The sequence below is a fragment of the Podarcis filfolensis genome (genome assembly GCF_964270895.1).
Source record: "Podarcis filfolensis genome assembly, chromosome: 10".
Classification (NCBI taxonomy): domain Eukaryota; kingdom Metazoa; phylum Chordata; class Lepidosauria; order Squamata; family Lacertidae; genus Podarcis; species Podarcis filfolensis.
Genome location: NC_139612.1, coordinates 67297264 through 67312716, shown reverse-complemented (window position 1 = coordinate 67312716; position 15453 = coordinate 67297264). Strand labels below are relative to the sequence as shown.

Genomic DNA, 15453 nt, shown 5'->3' with positions numbered 1-15453 from the left:
TTCCTGAATGACTGGCTCATACCTCAGGGAAAGCCTTCTTAAACAAAAACACTTCCAGTAGATACCTAAACATCATGATGCAGGGTGCCGTTTGCAAAGGCCGCTGGAGAGGAGCTTCATCCAGACCAGAAGCACATCCCTGCCTGCTTCCCCCACCTTCAAATGGCTACTTTAACCACACTTTTCAAACAACAACAACAACACCACACATTAATTTTAGGTTATATTTTAGTGACTAAGTTTTAATTTATATATTTTTAACTGTTGCTGTATCTGTATTGTCCCTGTTATACCTAATTGCAAATTCAAATGTATCCCTGTTGTGTTTTATGACTTCCTGGATATTGTATGTGGGCTGGAACTGGTCTGTGACCGAAATAATAAATAATAATAGCAACACACATTCCTTGTAACAAGTAGTGTGGACAAACGTCTGTGTCTAGGACTGCCTCAGGATTGCACAGGATTCTTCCAGAAACATTTCCTTAGTTCGATCAGGAGGCTGGAGTGGAAGATCTGTTAGATCTACTCAGTCCCAGCCTTACAACATTACAACTGAGAACTTGAAGGGATTGAATCACAGAAGGCAGGCAAGCCTGAAAGCCACAAGAGGCTTTTTAGCAAAAGGCTATTAGTGTGCAGATCTTATACCACCAATTGGATAGCCACCAATGTTTCAGTGGGACACTGTTGACCCTCCTCCCTTCATGCGAGGACGAGAAGACTAACTTGCAGGTGTTAAAAGCCACCTTTCTGGGCTCCATGAAGAGCTGGCTAATTAGCATCTCAGAGATGCTTTGAAGATGAAGGCACTCTGTGTTAAGTGCTAATTATTGTTATTGCTGGTAGAAGAGCTGGCGGCTCTTCCCCAGGTCCTCCCCCTCTCTCTTTCTTCTCGGAATTACGCATTCTTCAAAGATGTTCCCGGTGCATCTCAATATTCTGTATTGTTCCGCCTGCTTTTTGAAGAGAGGCTCTGAGAGGGCATCAATCAGGAGCTGGAAGGCTTCCCATCTTTTGGAGAGCTTTCCGCTCTTCTGGGCTTCAGGTGGCCTCTTGTGGCCCACAGTCCCAGAGACCCCCAGCCGTAAATCCTTCCTCAAAAGTGCAGAGTACCTCCAGGGCCTGTTCAAGACTTCGTTCTTCACCATGCTTACCTCTGACCTCCTGCCGGCTGAGTCACTGCTGCATACCAGGAGGTTGACGTGGTGCAAAAATGCTGGCAAGAGCACCAAATTGGCTCCGCAGGTGTGTTTGCACCATGCTGACCTCACTGCCATTTCCCCTTCTCTCTCCCGATAAAAGCTGGCTATATGTGTTGTGTAGCCTGTGGCCGAGATAGGGAACTTTCCTAGGAACATAGCCTTATACAGAGGTAGACTATTGGTCCATCTAGCTCAGTACTGTCTACACTGACTGGCAGTGACTCTCCAGGGTTTTGGATTGGGATCTTTCCCAGAACTGGAGAAAGCTTTTGAAGCTCCCGAATGACCGACCAGGAAGGAGAGAACATGCCAGTCGGGCATGTGTCTCTACCAGGGTCCTACATGAGTGTAGGACGATCCTAACATTCCCCCTCTTCTATTATCTCCCAGCTTTGTCCTTTTTCTGTCTCAGAGCCATGACCTTCTGCAAACCAGTTGTAAATCTGTCCTGTCCCCCTCCTCTTGGGAAGGTTCAGGAGGAGTGGGGGCTGGTCTCCACCATTTCTCTTCAGTCCAGTCCCTGAAACTATGGATCTTTCCCTCTTTAGGTGCCCGATGGATCCGTAGTGGCTCTGGTGTCCAAGCAGGTGACAGCCTACAACGCTGTCAACAATTCCACCGTCTCCAGGACCTCTGCTAGCAAGTATGGTAAGAGCCTGTGCACCCTGAGGACAATGGGGGTGGAGAGGGAAGGGAGTCTAGGCCAGGGTGTAAGGCTCACATCCTGGTATTCCTCATGATAGGGATGCGGGTGGCGCTGTGGTCTAAACGACTGAGCCTCTTGGGCTTGCCGATCGGAAGGTCGGTGGTTCGAATCCCCGCGATGGAATGAGCTCCCGTTACTCTGTCCCAGTTCCTGCCAACCCAGCAGTTCGAAAGCACACCAGTGCAAGTAGATAAATAGGTACTGCTGTGGCAGGAAGGTAAATGGGGTTTCCGTGCACTCTGGTTTCTGTCATGGTGTCCCATTGTGCCAGAAGAGGTTTAGTCATGTTGGCCACATGACCCGGAAAGCTGTCTGCGGACAAACACCGGCTCCCTCTGCCTGAAAGCGAGATGAGCACCACACCCCGTCACCTTTGACTGGACTTAACTGTCCAGGAGACCTTGTCCTTTACCTTTACCTTTTACCTATTCCTCATGATATGCCCCAAAGCTCCAAAACAACTATCACTGCGCAACCTCAAATTGCCAGAGTGTGGTTGAATTTCGCCCAAAAACAGTGGCAGTCTGGAATTGCCCTGTAAAGTCCTGCACTTAACCTCGCTGAAGTTGGTGGAATTCACCTCTGGGTTGCACTGGGTTTTCATGCCATTATTTGGAGAGGTGGAGATATTTGTGGAAAGAAGAAGGAAGATTTCACACCCCTTTACCGTGCATGCTTTCCCCAAGTATCTGTTTTGCACTCCTGACTCTTCCCTGATGGGGGTGGAAGGGCTAAAAAGAAAGGAAAGGAAATGGTAACACCACCTTCTGATACAACCCACCTTAGGTCAGGTCATGACCCAGCAGATGAAGACCAATAACTTAAGCTCTGTCCACGATGCTCCAGGATGCTCCTGGCAGTAATTAATACAGCTTGCAACTCATTAGTGCATTTTCCAAGATAGATCTTGCCCTCCATGGTGACCTCTGATCTTAGCTCATGGCAGATGACAATTTGGTCCCACTTTTTGCATTAACCTTATAAAGTGTGGTGTTCCCCATTCAGCGTCATGATTTGCATATCCTTCTAAAATCTACAAGAGCAGCAGTCAAAATCACACTCGGGGAATTTGAGCACCAAGCATAGCTGTCAACCGTCCCTTATTTGGCGGGAAAGTCCCTTATCCCAGTGCCATGTCTCGCTGCTGTCCCTTAATGATGATGTTCCTTAAATTTCCCGGGTTTCAAAGGAAGCAGCTCCTCTCCATCCCTCCCTGCCAGCCAGGGAGGAGGGAGGCTCCAACTGTGTTGCTTGGCTGTGTTGCTCACCCAATAAGGAGTCTAAGAACGACTGGGGGGTGGAGCTTGCATGCCTTGGGCTGATCAAATTGGCTGCGTTGCCTGGGGACTCACCTTTGCTCAGCGCTTCCCAGCGGAGAGGTGACGGTGGTTTCCCTTGCGGCATCCCCTTTGCCGGGTTGCTGCGCTGGGGGAACCACCGCTTGAGGCTTCATTTGGCTGCTGGCTGGGCTTTCTGCCTTTGGCTTGGAGGGGCTCAAAAGTTGAACATACCTGTGCTGGGAAAATCCCTTATTTTGGCTGCTGATCCCTTATTTTCGAGGCTGCTGGTCCCTTATTTTCAAATCTGTAAGTTGACAGCTATGGCACCAAGCCAAAATAGTAGGCTCAAAAACCCAGCGTGGTTAAGAGATTATTGTCTGTGTTCACCTGAACAGATACATAGCCAACTCTAGCTAAAGAGCTTCAGGGGAGTGGGGGCGGAACCTGATATGGTAGAAGAGAGAGACAGTCTTGCATACTATGTATCAGTTTCCCCCCAACCTGGTGCATTCCACATGTTTTGGACCACAGTTCCCAGTCAGCTTTCTAAACATGTATGTTTGTCTAAACCAGAGTTTCCCAAACTTTGGTCTCCAGCTGTTTATGGACTACAACTCCCATCATCCCAAGCTAGAAGGACCAATGGCCATGGAGGATGGGAATTGTAGTCCAAAAACAACTGGAGATCCAAGTCTGGGAGACACAGCTCTAAACAAAAATGTTTTTAACAGGCGCCAAAAAGAATACAGCGAAGGCAGCAGCCTCGGGTCAATAGGCAGGGAGTTCCAAAGTATACATGCTGCCATACTAAATGGCCAGTTCCTTACAAATGCGGAACACATATTATCTGGCCCTGTAGCAATGCCAGTTCCGCCGATCTAATCAGTTGATTTGGCATATATGGGGTAAGGCGATCTCACAGGAGAACAGGCCCCAGAACTGGTTGCCCAGCTTGTCCTTGAAGAAAACATCCTGAAGCTATGGGATTTTGCCCTTTCAGAAAACATGATCCGCTACACAGGCAGCCCAGACAGCTTGCGCTCCCGGACGCCCATGATCACACCCGACCTGGAGAGTGGAGTCAAGATGTGGCATCTGGTCAAGAACCACGAGCATGGAGATCAGAAGGAGGGCGACCGAGGGAGCAAGATGGTGTCAGAGATCTACCTGACCAGGCTGCTAGCCACCAAGGTATGGAAGGGTTGTGGGGATCAGGGAATAATTTGGTGGAGAAGGCTTTGGAGGACAGAAGGTAGCAGTACTCTTGGGATCTTAGAATCATAGTCCAACCCCCTGCAATGCAGGAATATTTTGTCCAACGTAGGGCTTGAACCCTTGTCTTGGCAGGTAAGAGATGAGAGGATGATTTTGCGGCTGGGTTTACCTCTTCATCTGCAGTGTTTCCTGCTATTCAAAAGGTACCCAGACTTCACCCCCTTTAAATGCAACAGTTAATATTCACAATCACTGCAAATATATCTAAAGTGAAGGAATGGGTTTCCCAAAACCAAAAACTGACTGCGCAGTCAGTCTGAAATGGGCCCCCAAAATCCCCATTTTTCCTCCTCCAACGGAGCATTTCTAAAACGCATTAACTTGAGCTTTTCAAGCTCAGGAAGCTTGAGCTTGAGTCAATGTATAAACAGAAAGCCAGCTGTATAAACAAGTGCTCAAAGCCCTCTCCTTTATCAGTCCGTGACGGCAATGGATGGCCTTGTCCATTCCAAAGTGGAGCAGGGATGGCACGTCTGGGTCTTATCTTACATCCTGACCACAAAGACCACAAAGACGCACAGACCTTGTCAAGTCTGACAAGAGACCCGGGAACGGCGCCAGGAGTTGGTGACCTCCTGCCCCAAGATAAAAGTATAGGAACAGGAACAACCTTCTATGGTCAAGAGTGCCGGAACAAGAACAACTGTTTATGGTCATGGATGTCAACTTACGTGTATAAGCTGCCATGCTTGGATTCCTGGGGAAGGGGGGAGAGGGTGCCTGGAGGATATATATACTGCATGAAATTTCTCATTTCTTTGGACTTGCTGTGGACTGACCACGCAAGTGCCTTTCTGCTGTTCCGGAGAGCAGAAATAAAGAACTCCTTCTCTGAAGCAAACCTCGGTGTCATTTGACTTCCTTTCTCCCTCCCGGGAGCAAGACAGACCCCACCAGTCAGTATAGTCTAATAAGGCTACAAAGGTATATGCATATATTCTAGTACCTATGGTTGCCAGCCTTCATAGCCAATTTGCAGACATTTTTGTAATGCAGAGTTGGGCCTGGTGCCAGAAGACAGATCCCTCTAGACCACATCCTTGGGGATCCTGCCTTCGTCCATTCTGTGGACATCACCAAGCTAGTGTAGATGTCGCTGGAAAAATGTAAAGCAATCTAGCCTGCCACACCTCCAGAAGGGTGGGGATTCCAGAGATCTGGCGTTGCTTATAGGGCAAGGTGAATGTCAGTCACAAATCATTTGGGCCTTCTGAAAGGAAAGCGTCAACATGGCTTTTGAGAAGAGTCTTAGCAACCAGGGAGACTTATTTAAATATGTCTACTATTTTTTTAAAAAATTAGCATATTTACAGACCCTCCAACTGTCCCTATTTTCTCGGGACGTCCCTGATTTAGAGAAGCTGTCACGGTTTCTGTTTTTGAATGTCCTACTTTTCCTTAGGATGTCCATTTTTTCATTGGAGAGGTGTTTCAGGGCATGTATTTAAATGTTTTAGTGAAAGTGCTAAAATCCTGCGATTTTAGCAAGAATACTTGTAGCAAGAAGTTGGAAATGTGAAACAACACCAACGATAACAGATTGGCAAGCACTTATGATAGAGTATCTCCAACTAGCAAAGCTGACGGGAAAAGTCAGGGGAGCCTTAAATCAGAAAGTATATGGAGAATGGAAAATATTTAAGGAATATATAAGATTATACTGTAAAAATGATACCATCCTAGCAGAACTGGAATGATACTTGTGTACAATAAATGAATGAAATAAACATCCTAGCAGAACATATGAAAAAAGATATAAAATTAAACTGTGTGATAAAATCATAACAAGAGAAAAAGTATAATGAGAACAATTGGAAGTTTCCTACAGAAAACTTTGTTGGATAAGACATGATGTTGTATAAACATTTGGTCTTTCTTTATCATTTCTCTTTTCCTTTTTTTAAATTGGTCTTCTTAAATCTTTTCTTGCCTTTTTTGTTGTGATGAATCTCCCCCCCCCCCCGTTTTTGTACTTAATTCTGTTATACTTACCTTCATTGTGTGATTGTATTTTAAAACAATAAAGATTTATATAAAGAAAGAAAGAGCTAAAATCCAGGCAAAGAATGGATATGTCAACGGTGTCAGGCAAATGTCCTCCGGTTTTGGAAAGCTCCCCCTGAGTCATTTCTTTTTCTTTCTTTCTTTCTTTCTATATATATATATATATATATATATATATAATAAATTTTATTAGTATTTTCCACACAACAGCAACAAGACGAGAAATATCGAGAATACACAAAAACCAACATTCGAAAAACTAAAAAAGCAACAACAACTAAAAAAACCCCCAACAAATCCATATCTTACAAGTTAATAATATAGGTTTTTTTAGTGTTTATATTATTAACCCCCTGAGTCATTTCACAGTGTGCTGCACAGACTTCCCATCTTCCAGGAGTCTCTGTGACCCTGAACAAGCTGAAATTTGCTTGAGGAACACCCTCATAATGCATCCTGTTGTCTGGAGCGCAATAACCATTCTCTCCCTCCTCTAATGTTTAGGGGGGTTGATCAAGAGGAGCGTTTAGCGGAGGAGGAGAGAGATGGAGAGAGTTCTCCAGCGGACTGGTTGACAGGGGAAACAGCCTCTCTGCAGAGGTGCTGGCCTGTACGAAGGTGCAGGCAGGCGAACGAGCCGGCGGTGAGCACTCAATCTGTCACCGCGCTCAGCGTTTCATGGGAGATGATTTGCCTGACAGCTCTATAACTCTCTGCAGTTGACTTTCAGCCCGAGAATGCCACGGACAGTGCTTTAACACTTGATGCCTTCCGTGTGGCAACACCTCCTTGTCGCTCAGCACCGGCACTTTGTTATTTACACAGAATTGGTTTTGCCGACAACTTCGCAGCGCTGCGCGGAAGCAGGGCAGGCAGAAGGGGCTCCCCAGCGGCGCTGCGTTAGGAAAGGAAAATGGATCGTCGTGAGGCAAGCTTAGGGGTGGAGGTTAGGGGGTGGTAGGGTCTAAATTTTGCATCAAGAGGAGCAGGCGGATGAAGGAAGATGAACTCAGCCTACTTGCGGGCATCCAATGGAACGTTGTAAAACCCAGGACACACCAAAGAAATTAGTTCTTCTCATGCATAGTTAAACATAACCATTCTGGCTAGTAGCCATTGAATTTGCTTAACCCTCCCATTCCTAAGGAAGTCAGATTATCCTCCACCAGGGCCAGGGCCTTCTCAGTGATGGCTCCAACCTGGTGGGATGCTCTGTCCCATGAGACCAGGGCCCTGCAGGATTAAACTTCCTTCTGCAGGGCTTGTAAGACAGAGCTATTCCGCCTGGCTTTCAGTTTGAACTTAGCCTGATCTTTTATTCCCCTTCCTTCCCTCCCCCTCCCCTTTTTATGAAGGGGGAGGGGGATCCCATAGCTAATTCTCCCCTGGTCTCCTCACTGGGCCAAATAGGACTAATTTAGCCAGCTAGCCCTGGTGATCATCTAATGTTTATTGGATGGATTTCCCCCCTAAATTGATTTTTGAATTCTGATTTATTGTTATTCACGTTTTATACTGTAGTTTATGCTGTTCTTTGTTGCATCAACTAAGTGTTTTAAATTTGTTGTTAGCCACCCTGAGCCCGGTTTTCTGAATCGGGAAGGGCGGGGTATAAATAAAAAAATACTACTATTATTATTATTCCCTCACCTCATAAGCAAACGGGGCAAACGGGTAATAAATGGATCTTGCTGTCCCCATCACCTCTAATTTGACTCTCAAAATGAGACCCTTGTTATCTGGACAACATGCACATTTATGTAAACTTACTTGAGCAAAAAGTGAATGGTGAATGGTGGAATGCCCTCCCGTCATATGTCAAGGAGATAAGTAACCCTACAACCTTTAGAAGATATCTGAAGGCAGCCCCCTATAGGGAAGTTTTTTTAAAAAAAATGTTTAATGTTTTATTATGTTTTTATCTATGTTGGAAGCCACCCAGAGTGGCTGGGGCAACCCAGTCAGATGGAAATAATAATAATAATAAGAAGAAGAAGAAGAAGAAGAAGAAGAAGCCAGACCAAAGCCTTTAAAGAGTTGACAATTCTAGCCACAGACGGGGCAAAGACTTTGATAAACCTTCATGGACAAGAAAGGGACCCAGTTTTGAAAAAAAACACACACACAAACACAGCCTACAATGTGTACTACTCACCCAATTGTCTAGCTCAGCTGGTTAGTGTGTGGTGCTGATAATGTTAAGGTTGAAAGTTTGATCCCTGTAAGGGACACCTGCACATTCCTGCATTGCAGAGGGTTGGACTAGATGATTGTCATGGTCCCTTCCAACTCTACAACTCTTATCTTCCTAGATCATTTCAATGGTTTGGGAGGCATGTAGCTAGAATCAGTTCCACAGGCTGGAATGCTGCTCAATGGGGAATCTGACAATTTTGGCAGTTGTGCATTCTGGAGTGAAAACATTTTGTGATATTTGAAGTGATGTCATAGACCTAGCCTATTCACATATTGGTTTAGAATCCTTTTGTCCTCCAGTGATGGACCTGCTTACCACCCGCAACACCACACTGAGAGCCAGTGTGGTGTAGTGGTTAAGAGCGGTGGACTCGTAATCTGGGGAACCGAGTTCGCTTCCCCGCTCCTCCACATGCAGCTGCTGGGTGACCTTGGGCCAGTCACACTTCTCTGAAGTCTCTCAGCCCCACTCACCTCACAGAGTGTTTGTTGCGGGGGAGGAAGGGAAAGGAGAATGTTAGCTGCTTTGAGACTCCTTAAGGGGAGTGATAAAGCGAGATTATCAAATCCAAACTCTTCTTCTACTCTTCTTCTTCCTCCTTTTGCTCTCCTCCTACCAGGGCACTTTACAGAAGTTTGTGGATGACCTCTTTGAGACCATCTTCAGCACAGCGCATCGTGGGAGTGCCCTGCCCTTGGCCATCAAATACATGTTCGACTTCTTGGACGAGCAAGCAGACAAGCACAACATCCACGATCCTCACGTGCGGCACACTTGGAAAAGCAACTGGTGAGTGCAACATCGTCGGAGAATCATAGGGTTGGAATGGACCCCAATGATCATCTATCCCAACCTCCTGCAATGCAGAGGTCAGAGCTAAATAATCTCTAACAGCTGGCCATCCAACCTCTGCCCCAAAGAGCCAGTGTGGTGTAGTGGTTAAGAGAAGTAGACTCGTAATCTGGGGAACCGGGTTCACTTCCCCGCTCCTCCACATGCAGCTGCTGGGTGACCTTGGGCCAGTCACACTTCTTTGAAGTCTCTCAGCCCCACTCACCTCACAGAGTGTTTGTTGTGGGGGAGGAAGGGAAAGGAGAATGTTAGTCGCTTTGAGACTCCTTTGGGTAGTGATAAAGCGGGATATCAAATCCAAACTTCTCCTCCTCCTCCTCCTCCTCCTCCTCCTCCTCCTCCTCCTCCTCTTCTTCTTCCAATGAAGGAGAACCATCCATTCCACTGTTGAACAGTTCTTATCATCAAAAAGCTCTTCCTAATCTTTAGTCAGAATCTCCTTCCCTGTAACTTGAATCCACTGGTTCAGGTCCTACCCTCCAGAGCAGAAGAAAACAAGCTTTTTCCCTCTTCCATGTGGCAGCCCTTGAGATATTTGAAGATGGCTACTCTTGTCTCCTCTCAGTCTCCTTTTCTCCAGGCTAAACATCCCCAACTCCTTCAACCATTCCTCATCAGGCTTGGTTTCCGGACCCATGATTGTCTTGGTTGCCCTTCTCTGCACACCTTCCAGCTTGTCGGTATCCTTCTTAATTTGTGGCACCCAGAACTGGACACAGTGTTTTCAGGTGGGGTCTGACCAAGGCAGAATAGAATGGTACTATCACTTCCCTTGATCTGCACACAAGACTTCCCCACCACTCCATATACATGCCCCACTCCCTCCCTAAAGAACAAGTTGGTTGAATGCCACCCAAGAAACCCCCTCAGTTGTTGTTTTTTAAATGTGATATGCAAAGGGACTTGGTTAGCACCATGAAGGGTGTCTGATGGAGCCCACAGTTGCCTCTTTGGGGACCCCAGCTCTAGGCTGCTGCTATATTGCGTGGCGAGTTCCCCCCCCCCAGTGGAAATAATGACACAATTATTAAGGTTAATGGGCTAAATAAGGCCACAACTTTATTGGTTACAGGTGATGAGCGGTATTGGCTTAGGCATTGGTCCTAACCAACTATATCCGACTTCAGCCCATCTACTTGAAGTCCAGGAAGGGTTACCCACGAGTAGGGGGAGTCCTGCTGATGCACATCAACTAGGAACTCCCCTGGGGTCACCGATTGGGGGCGTGCCTTAGGCCCTCAGCTCCCCAGGCTTCGGACAGGGCCACGCCCCCCAGAATCCTTTATCGCACTACCCTTCAATATGCAGGGCAGGCGCTACCTCCCCTCTTCCATCTAGAGAACAATACCAATGTCTAACCACCAATACCAAGAAAGTTGTGATGATTTGCTATGAGGTAGGCGAAAACAAAGTGGCTGGTGCCAATTTGCCAAGTGGATAAATTCCTACCAGGCCCCTCAACGGCGACCAACCAAGGTCCATAGCAAGGTCAAGGAACAGAAACCTTATAGGGCAGGAGGGTGGGAAAAACTGGAACAGCTGGCAGGCAGCAAAGAGGGAGAGCCCCGGCCGTGACCTGACTTAAGTAGGACAGGCCACGCCCCCAGAGCCAGCCGATTGGCTGGCCAGGGTGTGACGCGGCCAGGAATTCCCCCAATCGTGTGGGGGCCGTGAAACCCACAACCCCACCTCCTCCGTAGTGCGGAAGTGGCTTTCCATGGAACAGGAGCCACACGCAAAGATCAGCGCAGAGGGAGGCTCCCTTTCCCCCTTCCTGCTAGGAAGTGTCACATCCTTCTCTACAACAATCTGAAAGACACTGGCACATCTTGAGATGCAGGCGAGTGAGCCAGAGGCGCTCTGAAGCATCTCCTCCATGCTGACTGGCAGGCTGTCGGCATTGTACACACACAAATAAATAAATAAACAGAGAAACTCCAGGCAACCAAAGAAGCTTTCAGCTAATGAAACATTAGCATATTATTAACATCATCTGTGGCACTAATCTAAGTCTGATTGAAGCCACTCAGACTAAATGAGCAGGAGGTTTATTTAAGGGGGGCGGGGGGGAGAGAAGAAGGTGGGTAGAAGGGGGGCGGCTTGAGAAACGAGGGGAAAAATGATCTCTTCTCAGTCAGATTCAAATGATTCCAAGTTGGCTTCCCTTGGCTTCATTCTTCCAAGCCACTGCTCTACATATCTTCTGCTACCAGATGCTGGGAGAAGTCCCTCGACTCAAGGAAGATTTGGTAATAAGTCGGGATTCATGTGCAATCGACAGAAATAGCCAGGATTTTGTTAGGGAAAGAATTGTGTTATCTGGCAGTTCATGGATCATGTATCAAACACGGTTCTTACATATGGAGGACGTGGGTCCTTTGAAGGTAGCTGGACAAGTTCGGAACAGGAAGAAATTTTGAAGCAGTCATCACCCCTGTTTAGCTTCAAATGGGGTGCATTGACTACAAGGCTGGCAAAGGAACAGCACCATTGTTCTTGTTATGTAATTCAATATTACTCTGATATAATTATCATCAGCATCTCGTTTCATGGCAGCTCAGGGCTGCATACATGGGGATTATCCCATTACAGCCAGACAACGAGCTGTTTTAGCATTTGAATGCACATCTAAATGCACATTTCTAAACGTGCTTCCTCAAAATATGGGCTTTCAATGCATTTTTATACTTGCTTGCTTGCTGCTGAGCTAAGAACTTGCAACAAAATGTTCTGTAGGTGTGAAGTCTGGCAGGCAACTGTTCATCCAGAAAATGTCCTAGCTGGCTTCTGTTGGAAGTGTGCACCATTGGAGGGTAAAGTCAAGCCATTGCAGAGTTAGAGCGCTTGCTTTGACTGCAGAGATCCCTACAGGAGAAACATGTTTTCTTGCAGCTGGGGCAGATGAAAGCGCCCAGTTCTTCTTTCTGTGCTCCGTCCAGAGGTCGTATCTTTTCTGACCACTGCTATGGATGCATGATGACCTGACTGCCTGTCTCCAGACACCGTGGTCATTTGCAAGGATCCCCACATAGCAGGGTTGATGTTGTATCCCAATTTTCAATTTACTCATGCAGTATTCCCCATGTCAGCTCACTGGTGCACTCTGCCAGTCGTCCACAAGTGGCTTCCATGCCACAGAGCACCTTGGACCAGGTGAGGCTGACTGGAACTGTTGGGAATTGTGGTCCAGAGCATTTGGAGAATACCAGAATGGTGAAATCTGGTGCTGATCATCTTCAAAGCCTTGAATAGCTTGTGAAGGAGCATCTTTCAGACCAGCCAAGGAGACTCTATTTAACAGCCCACCATTAATATCCATCAGGTTGGTGCCAATGGGACACGGGTGGCGCTGTGGGTTAAACCACAGAACCTAGGACTTGCCAATCAGAAGGTTGGCAGTTCAAATCCCTGTGACAGGGTGAGCTCCCGTTGCTCTGTCCCTGCTCCTGCCAACCTAGCAGTTCGAAAGCACATCAAAGTGCAAGTAGATAAATACCTTCCCACTCTGGTGGGAAGGTAAACAGCGTTTCCGTGTGTTGCTCTGGTTCGCCAGAAGCAGCTTAGTCATACTGGCCACATGACCCGGAAGCTGTACGCTGGCTCCCTCGGCCAATAAAGCAAGATGAGCGCGCAACCCCAGAGTCGGTCACGACTGGACCTAATGGTCAGGGGTCCCTTTACCTCGGTGCCAAATATATCCCTCTGTTTTCCTTTGGACCATATCAGCAAGGCTGAGAGCAGGGTCTCGTTGTCTGAGCAGCCCAGGACCTCCATACACACTGCCCAGGCTTGCACCCTGGAGAGGCCACTTCAGGGCTGCAAATCCAACCCTCACTCCTCCACTGTCCCTCCCATTTGTAGTTTCTCTCTGTACAAATCTCCCCATGTGTTTGCCTTAAGAGGACAACATGAGACTGGGAACCCCATGGCTTGCACTTGTAATGTATGGTTGTGCCTAAGCTGGGAGCAGCTGTGCAATAGCACAGCTCCGGGACTCTTTTTCAGAGCGGGAGCAGTGATGTAACCTTCCAGAACACCAGAGGAACTGACAGGCCATTCTTGCAAGTGAATGGGGTCATAATGCAAGTGAATGAGGTCATCAGGAGGCTTTCAATTGTGGTTCTGCTAGATTAACATAAGGCTCCTCTACACTTTCACTTGTCCCATTCTAGAAAGCATGGGTCCAAGTGGTTTTCCTCTTGACCTGGGCTTTCTGGGCATGGATCCAAGCAGTTTCCCCCTTGCCCCACTCCTTCCCCAAGGAAAACTCTTGGGAACAAGTGGGGAACATCAGGGAAAGAGGAATTGTGGATAAGTCTCAAGTCAGAGAATAAGGAGAATAATAAGAGACTAGATATCTCTATCCTCTGAAGGGCTTCAGACTTCCTGCCAGCAGTTTAAGCTGCAACAGTTCTTTGCAAGAAGTTTGCATTTCTAGTTAAAGCAATCCCGTTGGCTGAAGACTTTTTGTTAACACTCAAAAGTGTTTTACAAGGTGAACCTATACAGCTGGAAGTAAGCTAATTCTCCTTCCTTCCTTCCTTCCTTCCTTCCTTCCTTCCTTCTTTCCTTCCCTCTTTCTTTCCTGAAGCTTGCCACTAAGATTTTGGGTGAACATGATCAAGAACCCGCAGTTTGTCTTCGACATCCACAAGAACAGCATCACCGACGCTTGCCTCTCGGTGGTAGCACAAACCTTCATGGATTCCTGTTCGACCTCAGAGCACCGTTTGGGCAAGGATTCCCCCTCGAATAAGCTCCTCTACGCCAAGGATATCCCCAGCTACAAGAACTGGGTGGAAAGGTATGTCCCACCCTTTTTGCAACACTAGAACTCAGGGCTGTCCGGTCATAGAATTGTAGAGCTGGAAGAGACCCCCCAAGGTCATCTAGTCCAACCCCCTGCTATGTAAGGGGTTAGTAATAGGTTCAGTTAGAAGAATGTATGTTTCTGCATAAATTAATTTTCGGAATTCAGTGATGTCATGGTGATCATTGGCTAAGATGGTTTCTGAAGGACATGGCAATTATTTGTTTGTTTGTACCCTGCCCACCTGACTGGGTTGCCCCAGTTGATGGTGATGTTATAAATTTACAGACCTACATTGGCTCCCAGTACGTCTCTGAGCACAATTCAAAGTGTTGGTGCTGAGCTTTAAAGCCCTAAATGGCCTCAGCCCAGTATATCTGAAGGAGCGTCTCCACCCCCATCATTCAGCCTGGGCACTGAGGTCCAGCTCTGAGGGCCTTCTGGCAGTTCCCTCACTGCGAGAAGCCAAGTTACAGGGAACCAGGCAGATGGCCTTTTCGGTAGTGGCACCCGCCCTGTGGAACGCCCTCCCACCAGATGTCAAAGAGAAAAACAACTACCAGTCTTTTAGAAGACATCTGAAGGCAGCCCTGTTTAGGGAAGCTTTTAATGTTTGATGTTCTATCACGTTTTTATTAGTAGTATTCTGTTGGGAGCCACCCAGAGTGGCTGGGGAAACCTAGCCAGTTGGGTGGGGTATAAATAGTAAATTATTATTATTATTATTATTATTATTATTATTATTATTATTATCATCATCATCATCATCATCATCTCAGGGCTATTATTATCAGCTCCTCTGGAGTGATGGTCACCAACCTAGACGGCTTTAAAAGAGGATTAGACAAATTCATAGAGGACTATTGAGTACAACAGTCCCAGCCCCAGGAATTTGCAGGAAGGGAAAGTGATCTGTTGCTATCAGCCAAGAGTTTCGCCTCACTCTCCAAGTAGTGGATAGAGCATATGTACACATCAGCTGGCACCTCCCCACAGCAAATTTGCAGGGCAGAGCGGAACTCTGTAATAGCATCGTATGATTTCATTGGGCAGTAATAATACTTTTGAGTCTTTGGCGTGCTCCAGATAAGTTATCTTGCTAAGCCTTGCAACAGCCCCAAATG

The 15453-nt window shown here is 47.0% G+C and overlaps 1 protein-coding gene across 5 annotated transcripts in view; it reads left to right on the top strand.

Moving 5' to 3' along the window:
• The window catches only part of PLXNA4 (plexin A4), a 580684-nt gene that overhangs the window by 545539 nt on the left and 19692 nt on the right, over positions 1-15453 (top strand). For all 5 annotated transcript variants that reach the window (XM_083572528.1, XM_083572529.1, XM_083572532.1 and 2 more), the window contains 4 exons: positions 1754-1853; positions 4192-4382; positions 9287-9456; positions 14111-14323. In XM_083572528.1, the coding sequence (XP_083428654.1) occupies positions 1754-1853; positions 4192-4382; positions 9287-9456; positions 14111-14323 (674 nt within the window). The remainder of the gene's footprint in view (positions 1-1753; positions 1854-4191; positions 4383-9286; positions 9457-14110; positions 14324-15453) is intronic.